Here is a 21,901-nt window from a genome sequence, read left to right as displayed (position 1 = left end):
ATGTCAGGAACAATCACTCTTCCCTTCCCTCTGGAATTCAGCTCTTTTGTCCATGTTTGAACCAAGGCTGGAATGAGATCAGGAGCTGAGTGGACCTGGCTGAACCCAAACTGGGCATCCACGTGTAGCGATTGAGGACTAGGGTTTCAGAATAATGCCCATCTGACTTTTAAATTTGAAGCATCGAAGAGCCAATGTTCAGTGTAAGTAAGCAGTGACAAGGATGATTAGTGAGTAGGACTCGGTGCAGGACAGATTCACCTTGCCAAAGTGTGGATGAACTAAAATTGTCAGAAGTTATGGAATGGAAGCCTGACTGGGAAACCATTGGAGTTAAGAGATTCTCTGCACCATGCACAGGTGATATTCTGGCTGTGAATCTAGGTGTATTTTATTATGTGGAGCACATGGAGACAGTTTGTGGCTCAATACGATGCTGAAATAGTGAAATATCTATTCTGATCAAGGAAACTAGTGCGATCAGGCTAAAGACATTGTGTTGGAACATTCCACTGTAAGAAATTGTGTTTCATTTTAGATTGCAGCTGGATCTGCAGTATAAAACTGGGAATTACAAGGGTTGAGAAACACAAGAGGGAGATAGAGGTATCATCACTACTGGTGTGATTGATCCATTGCCTTTAGCTAATGTAGTCAAACAGGAGAATGTGCATGAGGAAGAGGTGGTGGTGGTGGTTCAAGGACATGTTCTTGGAGTAGCCTGAGATTCACATCCCAGTTCCTATCCATCCCCTCCATATAACTTTAGTCTGACCTCATTCAAAATCCTTATCCAGATTTTTATCACCTTCAGACTCAATTTCTTTAGCCCTTGCCCTATTGCCTTAAACAGCATTCTCAAATCAACACAAACTCGATCACTTGTCCAAAAGTGTGTGACTTGTCATTCACTGGGAGTTATGTTGAGTTTTTTTTGGGAGGGATTCTCACCATGAGGCCAAGTGATCCTCACTTTATCTTACCAGATGCAACTTATTAACTACCTCATATGCAATTCTATGCCCACCTTTACCACACTGTTCCTGGAACAACTCACCACTCAATAGATGCCTGTTGAAAAAGCCCAGTGTGCATCAGCGTGGAACTGTTCTGCGCTACTCTTATCATTTATCCATGACGTGGCAGGCAGGGGAAATTGCTGACAGGGACCTGGAAGTCCTGCTGGACAGGGTGATGCAGACACAGGACTTCCTCTTCTCTCAAGAGCATAGGAAATAGGGTTCATGTGGCCAGTACCCATGAACATACTTTGAGAAGTTGATGCCTGGCTTCCAACATGGAGATCTATCAAAGCAAGTGGTGAGTTGAATTTGCAAGATACATTCTCTGATTCCAAATCAAGAACTCTTGAAGCTTGTTCTGTATGTTTGATTAAATAGGAAGCTGTACATTAATTAGGTGAGTTGACCATTAACATGGCATTTCCTCCCCCATTGGCAACTCACTATGGCCTAGTGAGAATCTCACCCTCTGCTCAGCAAATGGAACAAAATGCACCGGACATCGAGATAGGCCTGGCTGGATTTCTTGTCTGATGCTGCCACAAATTTTGTCATTTCCCATGTGACTCAGACCCCAATCAAATGCCACCCAAAGTTTTTGTGTCATCAGTGGGTCACTGCACATGAACACCAACTTTAACATTAATCTGATCTTCAAAAAAGGGACAGCATATTTTCCCAACGATTTTGTATTTAGCCAGCCACTTAGAGCAAAGCTATTGTGTGCACACAAGATTTTGTTGAATTGGTCTTGAAAAGTTTGTTTTCCTCTTTAACTCACCTCTGCTCAGAACTGTTGCAAATGTGAGAACTTTCCAAGAAATGATTATGGAGGTAAGATATCACTTCATAACAAATTGTGGTCCAACCCCTGTATTACATTTAAACAGATTCATTTAACATGAAATTTAAATAACTGATTTGTTGAACTACTTGGTCCAAAAACATTTGATGCTTCTTATTATTGACATTTACTTATTATTCTTCAAGGAAATGGATTAGGAATCAGGATTATTGGTGGGAAAGAGATTCCAGGACGAAATGGGGAAATTGGTGCTTACATCGCCAAGATCTTTCCTGGGGGACATGCAGAGCAATCAGGAAAACTCGCGGAAGGTAAATGGACTCTTCCTAATTATAATGAGAAATATCGCCTAATTCTTCACAGATTCAGTGACTTTCCTTATAAAATATTTTCAATCAGACATAATCTTTCTGGATTCTGGTTTGGTGTCATCTATATTGTTATTTTTGTCTGAAGTGTCTTATTTTATCATCACAAAGATAATCCAAACTTCATCATTGTCTCAACTGGTCTATTGTTCATTTATTATGCTGCTATGCTATATTTGGATCCAAGACAAGTTTGCTTTCTAATTTGACATTTTGGGCTGAGTTTTAAATACTGACAGGGTCAACTATGGATGCAGTTTACAGATCAAGGACCCAGAGGATTTCTCTTGCTTTCAATGTCTGCAGGACAATCTGCAATTTTCAAAGTGCAGGCAGAGGAAGCCTGCACTAACAAGCTTAATGAGCTGTGGAAGTCAAGACTGAAACTTTCAAAAGCAACCGAAACAAATAGTTGTATGCTTGTTTGTGTAAAGCAATCAGATTCAAATTGGAGAGGACTAATAATATTTCTCTGTTCGACCAAAAGTCTATGTGTGAAGGATCTTGCTCCATACATGCATACTGCCTTCATATTGGCTAGATGGTCACTTTCCTTTAGTTTAATGCTGCTGACCTTCCAAGGAACTGCCTATTGTCAGTGACAAGGCAGTGGCAGGCCCCATCATGGCTGCCATCTGCCATAGCTGCTGGATGCCATGCAGACAGTTCCCTGTCTCTCAGAGGCATTCAATGCCATTACTTCAACTCCAAGATCTGTTCCTTTCAAGTAGAAATTTTATATTTAAAAATAATCACAAACAGTGCTGTCATTGAGGTGGGCATCAGGAACCAGATTTCTGATTCAATTTCTAATTCACAGCATCTGTAGTTCTTTCAGTTTTTATTTAGGAACTGGTTGGCAGTTTCATATCATCATTGGAAAACCTAGTTCTTTATTAGGACAGAAAGTAATAAACAGAGTATCATAGGAAAATATCCATTTTAAAGATTTATTATTAACATTATCATTGGTTAAAACCCACTCGAAGTACGAATCTTCTTGTAACGATAAAGTCATTGAGTGATCAAAAGTTATGCTTGTGACTTTTTCTGGCAACATTGTTTTGGCAGTTAGGAATTCTGCGAAGTCAAAAGTGAGACAACACCAGGTTATAGTCCAACAGGTTTATTTGAAATCACAAGCTTTCAGAGCGTTGCTCCTTCGTCAGATGATGGACCAGTGCTCCAAAATCTTGTGATTTTAAATAAACCTGTTGGACTATAACCTGGTATTGTGTGACTTCTAATTTTTTCCACCCCAGTTCAACACCGGCACCTCCACATCAGGAATTCTGTAAGCAGTGTTCTGTTGATGAAGCTGCAAATAAAGCAATTGGTTCACTCAACCGTTAAGATAGAAAATTGGCTATAAGGTCCCCAGTTAACTAACAGTCATATCACCTGCCATATTGTAGGTAAATGGGGTTACAGTTTTGTTTTGCTAAGTTAGCCAATCTCCTTTTGGAGGACCTCAATGCCTCTGGAACAAAGAGGCAAAAAACACCAACTATGATTCTTGCTCTTGATTGTTGCCCCTAAATCCTTAGAGAGTGATCACGTAGGTAGAATTATAGTTACTTGGCTAACCTTCCAATGGTCAGGTTTAAAATTAGGACGTATTCACCTTTTTCTCAGTGCTAGTCAGTTGTAGTAAATTGGGATTTTAAATGAAAACAGAAAATGCTGGGTATATTTAGCAGATTAGGCAGCAGATGTGAAAAGAAAAACATTTGTCTTGACAGTTGATGACCTGTCATCAGTGTTTGTTTTTCATTTGCCATATCTTTTAAGTTGAAATTAGTTTTAAGACTCAAATTTTAAATATCCTCATTTAAAAGCAAACTAATTTGTAGAATACTACTGTTACAGCTTGAGAGACAAGTGTCAGTGCTTTGTGAATCCTCTGGTTACAAAATATTTCAAAATCCATCATTAGAAGCAATTACAGATATCCGGTCAAGAAATCAGCTGGTGTCTCAGTATAAAGTTGGTCACTTAGCTTCATGAAACTGAACCAGGTGTCATTGGGAAGTCAAGTAGACAACAGAAAACCTCACTGTTAAATGCTGCGCATGTTTTGAGCTTAACACGCGTTTCAGTTGTAAAGGTTGTACATAGAGATTGTCTCTCTGTGGTTGATGAATATGTTGTGCCCTTCATGAATCAACAATTTGGTTTTCATCCGGTCATAAAATGGATTAGTGCAAAATACAACTCCCTGGGTAGAGGGTGATACAAATCCAGATTTGATTATTCTGCTGGATGATTAAAGAATCAAGTTGTCAACTATTGCATTTGTTCAGGATTTATTCAGAAGAACTTATTTCACTGACCAGGCTTTTATTCTTTGTGAACCATCACCAGTTTGTGATATTAAACGGACACAATTTTAACACATTCAAACCTGTTTCAATGTTCAAATTGAGCCAAAACTAATCCAGTATCTTGCATTTTGGCTTCTATAAAGATCTTTCTCCTTGATTAAATTTGTTGATTGTTTGTTGTAACGGGCTACTTCTACCTTTAATACTACTATCCCGTTCAAAGACAGTGTGCATCATTAAGAAAGTGATTTAATGTCACATGGACTTGCTTTCTTTTATACAACTACACAGTTAGATGTCAGTAGGCATGTTCTAATAAAGTTAGTGTTTCACTGACTCCAATCCCTTCTGTAAGTATTTGATATCAGTTACATAATACCAAGAATATTACATGGCGGCAGCAAGTCAAAGAGTCATTTTGGGAAAGTTTCTGCATTTATGAGAAAACTTTGAGCAGGATGCAGGCCTCAACCAAACAGAAGCTTTGTGATATTGGCCTGAAAGTGTGTCAAATATTGCACAATTTTGGCTGACACTGCAAATGAGAGGCGAGCAGGTTAGTACACTGCTATATGAGATGTGTGACTGTGTATGTGATACCACAGGCAGGCATGGGATCAATGAGGAAAAGGCCACGAATGAGGAAGTAATTAAAGCTCTTGATGCCCATGTTCCTGTGGATGAGAGTCTGAAGAAATTGGGAAAGAGTTCAGTTTTTATGAAGATCGTGTTTTTTGGCAATTACCTCTCGATGAAGTGCAAGTCACTCACAACTCTCATAAACTGGCAGGGAATTCCACAGACTCACAAACCTTTAGTGAAAAAGTTCCTCCTTAACTCGGTCCTAAATCTGTTCACCATTATTTTGAGGCTGCACCTGCCAGTGGAAACAGCCTAGAATAGAGTGGTGCTGGAAAAGCACAGCAGGTCAGGCAGCATCCGAGGAGCAAGAAAATCGACATTTTGGGCAAAAGCCCTTCATCAGGAATAGAGGCAGGGTGCCTGCAAAGTGGAGAGCTAAAAAAACAGCCTCTCTACTTCTATCTTATCTATTCCTTTCATAACTTTATATGTTTCTATAAGATTCCCCCCCCCCCCCCGCCCCCGCCATTCTTCTAAATTCCAATAAGAATAGTCTCAGTCTACTCAATCTCTCTTCATAAGCCAACCCTGTCAACTCCAGAATCAACCTCGTCAACCTCCTCTGCACTTCTTCCAAAGCCAGTATATCCGGTCTCAGGTAAGGAGATCAAAACTGTGTACAGTAGTCTAGGTGGGGCCTCATCAGCACCCTATATAGCTGCAGCATAACCTCTCTGATTTTAAACTCTATCCCTCTAGCAATGAAGGACAGTACTCCATTTGCCTTATTAATTACCTACTGCACCTGAACGCCAAAGTTTTGAGAGTCAGGCACAGGGATACCCAGGTCCCTCTGCGCAGTAATGTGCTGCAATTTTTCAACATTTAATTATTAGTCCATTTTGCTGTTAATCTACCAAAATGGATGACCTTATATTGACCAACATTGTAAACCATCTGCCAAACACTTGCCCACTCACTTAACCGATTTATATCGCTGTGCAGACTTTCTCTGCACACATTGCTCTACCACTCATCTTAGTGTCATCTGTGAACTTTGACATGCTACACTTGGTCCCCAACTCTAAATCATCTATGTAAATTGTCAGCAGTTGCAGTCCCAGCATTGATTCCTGAGGAACACCACTAACTACTGATTGCCAACCAGGAAAACACCTATTTATCCCCCCTGTTTGCTTTCTATTAGTTGACCAATGTTCTATTCATGCTAATACATTACCCATAACTCTATGAACCTTTATCTTATGCAGCAGCCTTTTGTGCAATACCTTGTCAAATGCCTTCTGGTAATCCAGGACGAATATCTTCGCAGGGTGATTGATTAGTGTTGTTGTTTTAAACTGGCTGGTCAGGGAGATGGGAACCTGACAGGGAATTCAGAAAGACTGAAAATAAAGCAGATTTTGGAATGTATAAAAATTGTAGATGGAACAGGAAAACACCAAAAACAAATCCGAGCATCAGCCAGGGTCAAATTACAGAATAGTCTTGAAAAGGCCGAATGAAAAGCACTCTGTCAGAATGCATGAAGCATTCACAACAAGATGGTGAATTGATGGTGTAATTGAAGTCAAAGAGTATAATTTAATTTACATTTTGAAGTTGTGTCTATAGGGTTACAAAGACTGAAAACTGACTGTTAAATAATTTGATATTTAGGTTTGGGCACAAAAGTAAAGGAGGTGAGGTAGTGCTGATAATAAGAGATGGGATTTGTGTATTAGTGAATGAGGATCTCCATTAGGAAGAACAGAATGTAGAATCCATTAAGGTGAAGCTATGCAACAGCAAGGGTGAACAAATATTGGTTCACAGAGGAAAACTGAAGATGTGTCCCTGAAAGAATTAAGATCAAAAGAATCTAATGAGGATGTGGAACTGAAAAAAACTAATATTAGTGAAAAACCGTATTGGAGCAAGTAATGAGGTTAAAACTTGACCAATTCCTGAGACCTGCTGACTCTCACCCTAGAGTGTTGAAAGGAAATACTACAGAAATAAAAATACATTGGTGATCATCTTTTCATGCATATAACACACAGATACTTGGCATCATTGAAGAGATTATTCTTGAATATTTTCAGCAGAAGACTTTCAGAAAGACTAATTTTAATAAAATATTGCAGCATTCTATGCAGACTATGAATGGTATTCAAGTTGTGATCTTAAAAAGCAATATTATTCAAATACAATTGATGTGCTAGTTGGTCTTATAAGAAGATGAGCAGAATGTGAGACTACTGTTGATAGGACAGATATTAAAAAAATGAAATTACATCCTATTGTTCATGTTGAAATTTCAGATTAAGACTGGGTATAAAACTGTGCTCAAAAAGTGTGATGCTGGAAAAGCATAGCTGGCCAAGCAGCATCTGAGCAGCAGGAGAGTTGATGTTTCAAGCATAAGCTCTTCATCAGCTGTGCTTTTCCAGCACCACAATTTTTGACTCTGATCTCCAGTATCTGCCATCCTCACTTTCTGCTATAAAAGTGTGCTGCTTTTGAATTATCTGTTCAAATGCAGGGAAGTCTGAACACATCTCAAATATTGATTTCTGCTTCAATCATGAAAGTACATTATCAATGTTTGAATCTCAGGAATCTCTTACTGCCACATTCTGTAGCTTTAAAATCTATCCTGTAGAATTCATTTCCATATAAAGCAGATGTCACAAGAGGGTGTAAAAAAGTGAGCAGGAGTGTTGAAGATAGATATATCTCTATGGCCAGAGAGATATGAAACAGAAATTATTACAGGTTATTCTAACTCAGCAGGTAATGAATACTGTACATAAACTTCAACATCCAATGTACAGAAATTCATACACAGTTAGAACAGGGTACTTGGCAATTGAATTTCTCCCATAGTTAACTGTAATTAATTGTGCCAATTTTCATTCACGTGGTTGGAGAGATGGTTTTTGTGCCCTACACAAAGGCTGTTCCTTGTCTGCGAGTTTGTTGATGCTGTGTACTGAACCATCTTTTACCCTCAGCAATATTTGTCAGTGGGGATTTACTATTACCTCAAGGATGAGCTGAGGAGACAGGTCCCAAGTCAACCTGTGCCAGAATAGAAATTGAACGCAATGTAGTTGTGGTCATTCCGAACCAAATACTAACCTTGCTGCTAACTGAGCTCTCCACCCTCCTATTAGGAAGATAAAGGTAGCAAAATAATTTGAATACAGTTTCTCCTAAGATTTCTTGGTGTTACTGAATGATAGTTTGACACATTTATTCGCCATAGTGAAATCAATGGTAGAATAGAATCCCTACAATGTGGAAACAGGCCATTAGGCCCAACAAGTCCACATGACCCTCTGAAGAGTATCCCACCCAGACCCATTCCCCTACTACTCTACATTTACTCCGACTAATGCATCTAACTTACATATCCCTGAACACTATGGGTAATGTAGCATGGCCAATTCACCTGACCTGCACATCTTTGGATTGTGGGAGGAAACCAGAGCATCCGGAGGAAACACATGCAGGCACGGGGAGAATGTGCAAACTTCACACAGACAGTCACCTGAGGATGGAGTCGATCGCGGGTCCCTGGTACTGTGAGGCAGCAGTGCTAACCACTGAGTTACCATGGTTTGAGAAAGTTGTGTGTCTCTAACGACTATACAATAAATATGGAAACATTTTTAGTTGATGGAAAAAACTATAACAAACTCTCTTTGTGGCTCTTTGTCTGCAAATCATTCAGGAGCAGCTTCACTATTAAATATGTGCACATAAAATAATTTGTTTTCTGAGCTGTCTCATGTGTTGTGTTGGTGGTAGGTATATTGCTATAGTTTGGTAATAAAGAAGCTGAAAGATTCCAGTATCGGAAAGATGGTGGTCTTTATAAATGCGTATTTATTGTAATGTTTATTTTGCCATTTATTTTGTGCAGCACTCAAAATTTTTGGCCATAATTATCGACCCTTTCTATTGACTCGCTAAAATTACAGTAAGTGTAATTCAGAGCATCAACTGTTTTGCATCACCTTGACTGTTTCTTCTTATCTTTGACTGAAAAGTTTTTCTTTTTTCACTGAAAAATTTGAAATGTGCTTTGATTTGATCTGGAAAGGAAATGCATGCGTGGTCTGTTTTAAAGAATATTTTCCTTCCGTTTGCTGTGAAATAATTCCAATTATTTGAAGTGTCTTAAATATTATTGACTTCCAATGTGAGTTCAACATTTTGGATGCTGTCAATAGCTGTTAATTATTAAGTAACTGAATACTTAATTGTGTACAGGTGGTGGTCCAACTGGAAAGCAGACTAAGACGATAGCTATAGTGCATGTTTGTAACTCTATAAATTGTGCTTGTCAAGGTGTGTAAAGGTAGGCTCCGCTTTCGCTCTTCATCACATGTCTTTCTGGAATAGAACATCCAAGACATATCAAAGCATTGCAATATTTCAAAAAGGGCGGTTCTCAACAGCAATTACTTTCAGATCAGCAAAATATGTAAATGATAAGTGACTGAAATAGTAACCATTTTATCTGGGCAATTTATTACGTTGTTCATTATTAAAGGTTGGAATAGGCAAGTGGAGAGTCAATTGAAGAGGAAGTTATTTAGCTAGGATTACAAGAATTGGTTGAACCTCTCATAAAGCCAGTACTATATTTGTGCATTTTTTAATAATCTCACTCTCTGTGCCTTGTTTGGTAGGAATGCAAGTTCTTGAATGGAATGGAATTCCTTTGACTGGTAAAACGTACGAGGAGGTTCAAGGCATTATTGGTGTTCCAATTGGGGAAGCTGAAATATGTGTAAGACTGTGAGTTTTTCCCCACCTTTCTGTTTACCATTCAAACCTCATAACTTTTGTTTTACATTATGTTAAGGTGAAACCTTTATGAAACTTGGCATATGATGCCAACTACCATCTCTGATAATTGGTGTATACTCAAGAATAGAATATCATAACACTGGGGAAGGGACTTTTTCATTTCAATGTTCTTTCAAGTAAAAATGGTGTTTAACATCATGTTTGTTCTTTTTGCTTAAAACTGTACATCCTTCCCAAATTAATTTCAATGCTTTTTATGTGTGTATGGCTTAAAATGAGGATAAAAACATTGCAATACAGAATCTTCATGAAACGAACAACATTACATAATTAAGCTTAAAAATATTTTCTATGTCAGCCTCTTCAGACATGCTAGGACACATCTCTGGAATAATTGAATCTGGGCCTCCTGGCTCAGAGATGGGGACACTACTTCTGCACAAAAGAGTCCTATGCTTAAGTTTAAAAGATATATTGTTAAATTTACAGCAGATAACAACAAATGAAAGTAGGTTAAATGCATTTTTGGATGAATTTGTATGTCCAGCACTGAATTATTTCTGTTCCCATAGTTGTCTTCCTGCATTGAAGAGAGCACCTCACTCTGGAGTGGGATTTCATATACACCAAGATCTTCCATCAAACAGCAATGTTAGTTAGACATTTGGCAACTGCCAATAATGGCAATACAATCCTGCTGGTTTTCTTTGCTCCTTTATCTAAAGCGACATGATAAGGCCAATCCCAGAGACTAGCTAGATTAGCAAGTAGGAAAACTAGGAATTTGTTGTTGTGCATTGCATGTTATGTGTCTTGCAATTGTTGATTTCTTAGTTGGAGACAAGAAACAAGGTACCCTGCTTCATAATCTCAACAAGTCATTGCATAAAAAATTATAGTAAAGGTGGACTAGAAAATACAGGGTAAATAAGGGTAAACTATTTCTGCTGGTTGGGGAGAGTTAGGGCCAGACTATTCAGGAAAGATATTAGAAAACTCTTCTACACAAAAGGTAGTTGATGTTTGGAACTCTTTTCTATAAACACTGGATGCTGGATCAGTTGTTAATTTTCAATCTGAGACAGATAATTTTTTGTTAAGCAATGGAATTAAAGGATATGGACCAAATCAGTGTATATAAAGGTAGGCCACAGATCAGCCATGATCTCACTAAATGGTGGAACAGGCTCAAGGGGCCGAATGGCATCCTCCTATTACTATGTTCCTGTGACTACTTACCCCAGACTGGATGAAAGTTGGCAGTGAGCTGACAGACCAGAAAGAAGTCCACTCTGCAACCAGGATGCTTTTCAGATGGGTCATCGTACCTAATTTAGATCAGAGTGGTGCTGGAAAAGCACAGCAGGTCAGGCAGCAGCCAAGGAGCAGGAAAATCGATGTTTCGGGCAAAAGCCCTTCATCATACCTAATTGCTGAACTTTCATCATTGTCAGGAGGAATTCCCACCCTCAGGAGCTGTTGACCAGTAGTTATATCATCTACAGCAATGCCTGTGCTCAGTACTGGCACTGCCAGTATTGCACAAAGAGACAATTCTGACTATCCTGAGAGGACGGGTCCCTGAGTTATAAGGTTGGGAGGGATCCTGAGTGTCTTTGATGTATGCTGGGCACTCCCTGAAGGAGATATCCCTCTTCCTTACTGCATTTCTTTTTGTAGGCTCCCCACTCATTTTTGATTGCCCACACAAGTTATTTAACAACACCTTATTATGGGGATCCGTTGAGCTCTTAAGCTCAATTCACTCTTAGATTTTTTACTTTCATATAGTAATTGTGCTGCCAATTTCAACATTTGCCCACCCTCCATATTATGGGGTGAGCTCAGGGGTAAGCTGGGCACCTCCCCAATTTTATCCACTGTCTGCCAAATGCCTACCTGATGGGGTGTTAATATCCAGCCCATCATTTCTGCACCAAATGTTTGACAAGATACAAATTGAAGCACAAGAAGCATTTTCTATCTTGGGGCCAGATTTTTCAGGCCGTAAGAGTAGAAACATTCAAGAGTACATTCAATTTATGTACTCTTACACAATTAAAAGAGACATTTTGTCAAAACTTTGTCTTTCTTGACATAATCAATACAAACAGGCAAGAAAGAAATGACTTTATGTGGAAGCAATAAATTCCACAGTATGGGAAGAGGATGCAGATTGGCTGCATGATGTTGAATTGGGGACATATCAAGAACTGACATACTAAAGTCAGCATCCTGACCAATTATAGACTACCTGCCTGGATTGAATTTAAGTACTAATGAGTTCAAGAAGAAGAGTTTTGAATTTCTGTCTCTCTTATGCAAAGTTTATATGCTGTTTATGTTCTCCATAGCTAAGCAGTGTTTTTAGCTACATTCAAAAGAGAAAGCAAGGACCTTCTTTGATGCAAACCTATTTTCTTTTTTAATTGACCTGTATAAAATCGAATGCATTGTAATAATTGTTGAAACATAGATAATAAAGATTTCACTTTAAGACACATCCATTAGGTGTTTGAACCTCACTGCAGGCAGTTCATTGGTACGTCAAGAATGAGAGATGCCTGGAAAACATTCTTGTACATTATCCATTATTCCCATTATCTTTGCAAGTAAACATATCACCAGTTGGGCCATTTTAAATGATCTGAAAATGTTCTTATCATGTTTCTCCAGGGACCTCAACATGCTATCGGATTTAGAGAGCCTCCAGCATTTGGAATTGCACTCCCAAGCAAAGGCTGGTAGGAGAGCATTTACTTAATCTAAGCTCAGTATTTTAGCTTGGATTTATTTGAGGGAGGCGGTAATGTTATTGGCTAGTAATCCATAACTTTAGGTGATGTTCCAGGAACCTGGGCTTAAATCCACCATAGCAGGTGATGAATATTTTATTTCAATAAAAAGCTAGTCTAATGGTGCCTATGTAACCACTGTTGATTGAGAAAAAGCCTCTCCAGTTCATTCATGTCTGCTGTCTTTACCTGGTCCGGTCTACGTAGCACTACATACCACAGCAATGTGGTTGACGCTTAATTAATTCATGATGGGTAATAAATTCTACCCAGCCAGTATTTCCCAGGATTAAATAAAAACAAACAGCAATTATTTCGCAAAAACATGCCATTCACTAAAATTGGTCCATGTTAGTGTATATTCTCCATTCTGTTCTGGTTCTGTCTCTCCTCATTTAATATAACCCTCTATCTCCTTCTTCCTCATGTTCATCTAGCTTCCCTTAAATGCAGCACAACTGTTCAATTAAACTGTTCCTTGTGGTAGCAAATGTCACATTCGCATCACTTATGTAAAGATTTCTTCTGAATTCTCTATTGGATTTCTTGGTAACTAGCTTCTTTGATAGCCTCTAGATATGCTGTGTCCCACAAAAACAAACATTCGCCATCCATTCTATCAGCTCAACCACAACTATTTAATATTTAAATAATTTCAACAGATCAGCCCCTCAGTCTTTTTTAAAAGGTATGAGAGACCCACCCAGTCAATCCCTCTCTGACATGTAAACCCACACATTTCTGGAATTATCCTGTAAATCTGCTCTATGCCTATCTAATATCTGTATCCTTTTCTAAAATATGAAACCTGCTGATTATCTAAATATGGTCTAACCAAGCTTCAATATAGGATTAGTATAACGTACTTACTTTTCAATTCTTCACCTTTAGAAATGAAAAGCTGCTGGTGCTTTAGAAATAAAAGCTAGTGGTGCTTTACATTTTTTAAAATGGTATTGTTAACTGATGGTGCAACTTTTAGTCATTTACAATCAAAGTCAGAAGTTGTATAACATCAGATTATAGTCCAATAGCGTTCCAAAAACTTGTGATTTTAAATAAACTTGTTGGATGATAGCCCGGTGTTGTGTGGCTTCTGACTTTGTCCATTCCAGTGCAACATCAGCGCCTCCACATCACATGTTTATATTCAAATTGTTTATTTTCTCAGTTCCTACCTCGTCTTTCAGTTTCCCTGCAGTAATTTATTTCATTATTCTTTCTAATGAAAAGCTATCACACTTTAATCATTGTCAATCATTTTTCAATTCTGCAAGTTGACATATGAATATTCAGATTAAGAGCAAGAGTGGATCTTTCAGCTCTTTGAAACTCACCATTAGTAGGATCATGGCTGATCTGATAACAGTGTCACATCTGCACACCTGTCTAACAATGATAACCTTTCACCAAATTATTTAACAAGAATCGACCTCTACCTTAAAAATATTTAAAGACTCAGATTGCTCACCTCTGACCTGATCTTGTAGCCACAGTATTTTTACAGCTAATCCAATACAATTTATGGTCAATGGTTACTCCCCAACCCCAAGGTTGTTGAGGGTGTTAATCTGACAAACATCTGTCCGACAAGATGGAAGAATGAAGCTAAAGCCAATCTGTTTCCACATGCGTTTATTCACAATGTCCAGAACAGGACAATGCAGATTCCCTCCACACAGACTTGAACCCAAATCTTAAGGCCCAGAGATAGGGACATTGCCACTGAGCCATATAACCCTAAAAATTATATTTCAGCAACCTGTTCAAGCACACCTCTAGGGCAAGTGAATCTTGAACCTCGAACTTGTGGCCAAGAACTAGGATTATTACCATTGCACAAGATGATCCCCATACTCCTTTTTAAATAAAAGGTCTAGTATATCCCAATTAGTAATAGGACCTCTTCATCATAAGAACATGCACATGCTCAATTAAGAAAAGCAACTTGGCAAATGGTGAAGGATTCAGTGAGGGTCTGACATTGACTGTCAAGGGCCAAAGGTTAGATTCTCTTGTTGTAGACAGTCATTGATTGGCACTTCTGTAGTACAAATATTATTTGCTATTTGTCAACCCAAACCTGTATATTGTCCAGGTCTTGCTACATTTGGAGAAAGACTGCTTCAGTATCTGAGGAATCACAATTGATTCTCAACCTTATGCAGTTATCAGCAAACATCCGCACTTCTGACTTTATGATGGTGAGAAAGTAATTGATGAAGTAGCTGAAAGTGGTTGAACTGAGAACATGGCTCTGAAGAACTCCTGCAAAGAGTCTCAAGAGCAAAGTAACACCCAGTGGTGCAGTGATAGGTTCCCTACCTTTGAAATAGGAGGCCTGAATTCTTACCCCACCTATGACAAAAGTGTGCAATAACATCTCTGAAAAGGTTAATTAAAAAGTAGCTAGAACCATAATAAACTTATGGCACACAAAGAAGCCATTCAGCCTGCTTCAATAAACTAACCTCTCATTCTCATCCTTCTTGCCAGTTCCTGGACTGTAGTCTTACAGGTACTAGTGCTTCAGGAACAGATCGGTGTTTCTTTTAAATGCATTCCCCTTTTAGTTGAAGGGTCAATAACAAGGGGCACAATTTTCAGCTGAAAGACAGAAGGTTTAAACAGGATTTGAGTACAAAAGAACAAAAGAGAATTACAGCACAGGAACAGGCCCTTTGGCCCTCTAAGCCTATACTGATCATCATACCTTAAGTAAACTAAAAAGCAAATCTTCTGCTCTTATTCAGTCCATATCCTTCTATTCCCTCCTTATGTAACTATCTAGTTGCCTCTTCAATGTCACCAACGTGCCTGCTATGACCACCTTTTCTGGCAGTATATTCCAGGTTCCTACCACTCTCTGTGTGAAAATTTCCTTCGCACATCTCCATTAAATTTTCCCCCTTTCATTTTGATCCTTGTCCTCTTGTAATTGAAACTTCAACCCTGGGAAAAAGCCTTTGATTATCCATCCTATCTACTCCTTTCATAATTGTGTAGATCTCTGTCAGGTCTTTCTAGTGAAAACAATCCTGGTCTTTCTAACCTGTCCTCATAGGCCAATGCCCTGAGACCAGGAAACTTCCTGGTGAACCTTCTCTGCAGTCTCTCCAAAGCTTCCACAGCCATCTGGTCGTGTGGCAACCAAAACTACACACAATACTCCAAGAGTTTTATATAACTGCAACACGGTTTGCCAACTCTTAATCCATGTCCCAGCCAATGAAAGCAAGCATTCCATCTGTATTCTCATCACCTTGGCCACCTTGTTGCCACTTTTAGGGAACTGTGAACCTGCTGCCCAGATCCATCTGAATGTTAATATTCCCAAGGGTTCTGCCATTTACAGTATAATTCACACCAAAATTTGATCGTCCAAAGTGCATCACCTCGCATTTGTCTGGATTAAACTCCATCTGCCACTTTTGTACCTAAGTTGCCAATCTGTCTACATCCTGTCGTATCCTTTCACAATCGTCAGCATTCTCAGTAACTCTATCAGTTTTTGCATCATCAGCAAACTTACTAATCAGACCACCCACATTTTCCTTCATATCATTTATATGTAACTCAAACAACAAAGGATCTAAGACTGATCCCTGTGGAACACCAACACTTACCGGTCTCCATTCTGAAAAACACCCTTTCACCACTACCCTCTGCCTTCTGTGACCAAAACAGTTTTGTTTCCATCTACCAGCCCACCCCGAATCACATGTGGGAAAAATGTTTTCACCCAGAGGTTAGTGACAGTCCAGAATGTCCTGTCTGGGAGGATAGTGAGGGTATGGGGTGCCCTGTCTGGGAGGGTAGTGAGGGTCTGGAATGTCCTGTCTGGGAGGGTAGTGAGGGTCTGGAATGCCCTGTCTGGGAGGGTAGCGGGAGTCTGGAATGCCGTCTGGGAGGGTAGTGGGGGTCTGGAATGCCCTGTCTGGGAGGGTAGTGGGGGTCTGGAATGCCCTGTCTGGGTGGGTAGTGGTAGTCTGGAATGCCATCTGGAAGGATAGTGGAAGTCTGGAATGCCATGTCTTGGAGGGTAGTGGGGGTCTGGAATGCCGTCTGGGAGGGTAGTGAAGTCTGGAATGCCCTACCTAGGAGAGTGGTGGGAGTCTGGAATGCCCTATCTGGGAGGGTAGTGGGAGTCTGGAATGCCCTATCTAGGTGGGTAGTGTGAGTATGAAATGCCCTACCTGGGAGGGTAGTGGGGATCTGGGATGCCCTGCCTGGGAGGGTAGTGGGAGTCTGGGATGCCCTGTCTGGAATGCCCTGTCTGGGAGGGTAGTGGGAGTCTGGGATGCCCTGTCTGGAATGCCCTGTCTGGGAGGGTAGTGGGAGTCTGGGATGCCCTGTCTGGGAAGGTAGTGGGGGTCCGGATGGTCCTGTCTGGGAGGGTAGTGGGAGTCTGGTATGCCCTGTCTGGAATGCCCTGTCTGGGAGGGTAGTGGGAATCTGGGATGCCCTGTCTGGGAGGATAGTGGGGGTCTGGATGGTCCTGTCTGGGAGGGTAGTGGGGGTCTGGATGGTCCTGTCTGGGAGGGTAGTTGTGGCCGGAAACCTCACAACCTTTAAAAGGTACTTGGATAAACACTTAACATATCACCATATTGAAGATAAACACTGTAAATCAGAAACAAAAGCAGAAATTGCTGGAAAAACTCAGCAGGTCTGGCAGCATCTGTGGAGTAGAGTAGTGTTGGAAAAGCACAGCAGTTCAGGCAGCATCCAAGCAGCAGTAAAATCGATGTTTCGGGCAAAAGCCCTTCATCAGAAATACAGGGAGAGTGCCTGAAGGTGGAGAGATAAATGAGAGCAGGGTGAGGGTGGACAGACCTCTTCATTTCCAACTGCTGCCGGGACATTAACCGCCTCAACCTGTCTACCCCATTCCCCCACTCCAACCTCTCACCCTCACAACATGCAGCCCTCCAAACCCTCTGCTCCAATCCCAAACTCACCATCAAGCCAGCAGATAAAGGGGATGCAGTGGTAGTCTGGCGCACTGGCCACTACACTGCTGAAGCCAGACGTCAACTTGAGGACACCCCTTCCTACCGCCCTCTCGACCATGACCCCACCCCCCCATCACCAAACCATCATCTCCCAGACCATACAGACCAAAGGGGTAGCCATGGGCACCCACATGGGCCCCAGCTAAGCCTGTCTCTTTGTTGGCTACGTAGAACAGACCATCTTCCATAGCTACACCAGCACCATGGTGGGAAAGTTGCGGGAGAAGGTACTGAGGAAAAGGATCTATTTATGTTTAGAAAAGAATGGGCTTAGCAGGGATAGGCAACATGGTTTTGTACGGGGAAGATCATACCTTACCAACTTAATAGAGTTCTTTGAGGAGGTGACCAAGTTGTTAGGTGCAGGAAGGGCTGTGATGTCATATACAAGTAAGGCGTTTGATAAGATTCCCCATGGTAGACTAATGGAGAAAGTGCAGTCACATGGTGTGCAGGGTGTTCCAACTTGGTGGATAAAGAACTGGTTGAGCAACAGGAGACGGAGAGTAGTAGTTGAAGGGAACTTCTTGAAATGGAGAAAGGTGACCAGTGGTGTTCCACAGGGGTCAGTATTGGGGCCACTGTTGTTTGTAATATACATAAATGATCTGGAAGAGGGCACTGTTTGTATGATCAGCAAGTTTGCAGATGACACAAAGATTGGTGGAGTAGCAGAAAGCATAAGGGACTGTCAGAGAATACAGGAGGATATAGATAGACTGTAGGGTTGGGTGGAAAAGTGACAGATGGCTTTCAATCGAGACAAATGTGAGGTGATGCATTTAGGCAAGACTAATTCTAGAGCGAATTATACAATGAACAGAAGAGCCTTGGGAATAGTTGATGGGCAGAGAGATCTGGGAGTGCAGGTCCATTGTACCCTGAAGGTTGCTGCACAGTTGGATAGAGTGGGCAAGAAGGCATATAGTATGCTTGCCTTCATTGGATGGGGTATTGAGTGTAAGAGTTGGCAAGTCATGATAAAATTGTATATGACATTGGTTCGGCTGCATTTAGAATACTGTGCACGGTTCTGGGCGCCACATTACCAAAAGGATGTGGACGCTTTGGAGAGGGTGCAGAGAAGGTTTATGAGGATGTTGCCTGGTATGGAAGGTGCTAGCTATGAAGAGGGATTTAGTAGGTTAGGTTTATTTTCATTAGAAAAATAGAGATTGAGGGAAGACCTGATTGAGGTTTACAAAATCATGAAGGGTATAGACAGGGTGGATAGAGACAAGCTTTTTCCCAGGGTGAAGGACTCAATAATGAGAGGTCACGCTTTCAAGGTGAGAGGTGGAAAGTTTAAGGAGGATACACATGGCAAGTACTTCACACAGAGGGTGGTGGGCATCTGGAACGCATTGCCAGCAGGGGTAATAGAAGCAAGCACGGTAGATTCACTTAAGACACGTCTGGACTGATGCATGAGAAGATGGGGAGCAGAGGGATTCAGATGCTTAGGAATTGACCGACAGTTTTAGACAGTACATTTGGATCAGCTCAGGCTTGGAGGGCCGAAGGGCCTGTTCCTGGGCTGTAAATTTTCTTTGTTCTTTGTACTTTGTGGGATTGATGTAGATTTCGATTAGACTTTAGTTGGTGCAGACGCGATGGGCCAAATGGCCTCTTCTGTATTAGGTGATTTTACGATTCCATGAGTTAAGGGTTTCTACCTCAACCAGAGCACCCACCACATTCTGAGTGAAAATATTTTTCCTCATGTCCCCTCAAAATCTTCAACTAATCACCCTTAAACTCTGCCCTCTGGTAATTGACCTCACCATGATGGGCAACAAGTATTACCTACCCACTCCAATCAAACCCCTCATTGATGATTCAATTAGATTAGATTCTCAGCCCAACAAGTCCACACCGACCCACGAAAGAGTAACCCCCCAGAACAATTCTCCTACCCTATATTTACTCCTGAATAATGCACTTAATGCCATGGGCAATTTAGCATGGCTAATTCACCTAACCTGCATATCTTTGGATTGTGGGAGGAAACCGGAGCACCTGGAGAAAACCCACGTAGACACAGGAAGAATGTGCAAACTCCACACACAGTCACCCAAGGTGGGAATCGAACTGGTCCCTGGCGCTGTGAGGCAGCAGTGCTAACCACTGAGCCACCATGCCACCCTACACTGAATTCAACTTCCACCACCTGCCGTAACAGGATTTGAACCCAGGTCCCCAGAAACATTAGCTGGGTCTCGGGATTAACAGTCCAGTGGTAATACCATACGGCCATTGCCTCCCCTCTAATTATTTTGTATAGCTCAATATCAATACCCCTGGCTTCCACTGTGCTAAGGAAAACGACCTCAACCTATCAAAGTTTCCACATAACATTCTTGCAAATCTCCTGATATTCTCTCCAGACACTCATATTCTTACTGTAAAGTGGTGACTGGAACTGCACACAGAACTCCAGCAGTGGCCAAACTAGCGTCTTATATAAATCCAGCAACACACCTCAGTTCTTGTGTTCAATAGCTTGTCCACTGAAGGAAAACATCCTATGTATCTTCTTTACTGCTTTATCTACCTGTCCTGCCACCTTCAAAGACTTATGAACATATGCTCCAAGGTCTCTTATTTCCTCTCCCTATGCAATAATATTGCATTGATTGTGTATTCCCTTGCTTTGTTTGTGCTCTCCAAATGCATAACCCCACACTTCACTAAATAGAATTTTATTTGTCGCTTTTGTTCACTCAACCAAACCATTGATAACATCCTGCAGTTGACAGAATCCTACTTTATCATCTCAATCAACTACCAGGCCAATTTTTGTGTCATCTACAAATTTCCTAATCCCACCTACCACATTTAAGTCTAAATTACTTATGTATGTCACAAACAGCAAGGGACTCAACACTGAGCCATGTGGAGCACCACTGGAAACCAGATTCCATCCTCAAAAATAAGTCAACTATTCCCTCTCTTTCTTGTCACTAATTCATCACATTCCCTTGTGTCCCATAGACTTTAATGTTTCTGACCAGTCTGCCATGTTGGACCTTGTCAAATGTCTTATTAAAATTCATATAAACAGCATTTACTGTATTATCCTTATCTGATTTTCCTCAACAACTTCAATTAAATTAATATGACATGCCTTCCCTTATCAAAACAATGCTAGCTCTGAATAATCCAGGCCTTTCTGAATGTGTTTATTCCATCATGAGGTCAGATGATTGGCTGATAATTATTTGACCTATCACGTTCATTCTTTTTGAATGTCCAGTGCAAGTGCTTCCAACCATTTCTTGATATCATTTGTCTCTTTCTAAGAAGCTTAAATACTCTCACTTGTGCTTTGATCAGGACCTAGATTGTGTTCTTGGTGTGTGAAGATACACCACCTTCTGGCAGGACATCACAAGCTGAGTCCAATCCAGACCAGCAGCTTGAACCCCTAAAAAGGAAATATTTTGTAGTTGAAAATGTTCACCAATCAGTCCCTTTGCCTACATCACCAGAGTTGAATAAGAATGAGGAGAGGGGAGAGAGCGGACTATCAAACTCCTCCATGCCCTGGTTTGCATAAAACACAAGTTCCAAGTGTACAATACCAAATACATGCAAAGGAACTGCCTTCGTACAGTATCTGCAATTCCAAATGGGTTGACTACTCAAGGCTATTTGGGAATGTTCTGTGAATAGTTTTGAGGTCAGTGTCTGCTACTTTTGTAATGGGGATATTGTCACTGATAAATTATCAATTAAGATATTGGTAAATTATTGAAACTGTGAAAAGGTCTGGAGACATCAGCCATGTTTATTCCCCTGCCAGGGTCACCTGTGGTCTGAGTGCTTCTTGCTGTGGTTCTGTTCGCCGAGCTGGAAGTTTTTGTTGCAAACGTTTCGTCCCCTGGCTAGGCGACATCATCAGTGCTTGGGAGCCTCCTGCGAAGCGCTTCTTTGATGTTTCCTCCGGTGTTTATAGTGGTCTGTCCCTGCCGCTTCCAGTTGTCAGTTTCAGCTGTCCACTGTAGTGGTTGGTATATTGGGTCCAGGTCGATGTGTTTGTTGATGGAGTTTGTGGATGAATGCCATGCCTCTAGGAATTCCCTGGCTGTTCTCTGTCTGGCTTGCCCTATGATAGTAGTGTTGTCCCAGTCGAATTCATGTTGCTTGTTGTCTGCGTGTGTGGC

General features: G+C 40.8%; 1 protein-coding gene across 14 annotated transcripts in view; it reads left to right on the top strand.

The window, feature by feature from the left end:
- The window catches only part of LOC122561485 (protein piccolo), a 650,955-nt gene that overhangs the window by 354,645 nt on the left and 274,409 nt on the right, over nt 1-21,901 (top strand). For 13 of the 14 annotated variants that reach the window (XR_015761043.1, XM_087999305.1, XM_087999304.1 and 10 more), the window contains 3 exons: nt 2,013-2,138; nt 9,805-9,913; nt 12,602-12,669. Coding sequence is in view for 13 of the 14 variants with exons in the window: in XM_087999305.1 (XP_087855431.1) it covers nt 2,013-2,138; nt 9,805-9,913; nt 12,602-12,669 (303 nt within the window). In the remaining variant the exon portion in view is untranslated. The remainder of the gene's footprint in view (nt 1-2,012; nt 2,139-9,804; nt 9,914-12,601; nt 12,670-21,901) is intronic. The other variant, XM_087999315.1, reaches the window with a different exon arrangement.

The sequence above is a fragment of the Chiloscyllium plagiosum genome, unplaced genomic scaffold, assembly GCF_037043375.1.
Source record: "Chiloscyllium plagiosum isolate Xiang-an unplaced genomic scaffold, Cpla_swu_hap1 HiC_scaffold_23, whole genome shotgun sequence".
NCBI lineage: Eukaryota > Metazoa > Chordata > Chondrichthyes > Orectolobiformes > Hemiscylliidae > Chiloscyllium > Chiloscyllium plagiosum.
The sequence above is the reverse complement of the archived record's forward strand: the minus strand, read 5'-3'. Positions and strand labels throughout refer to the sequence as shown.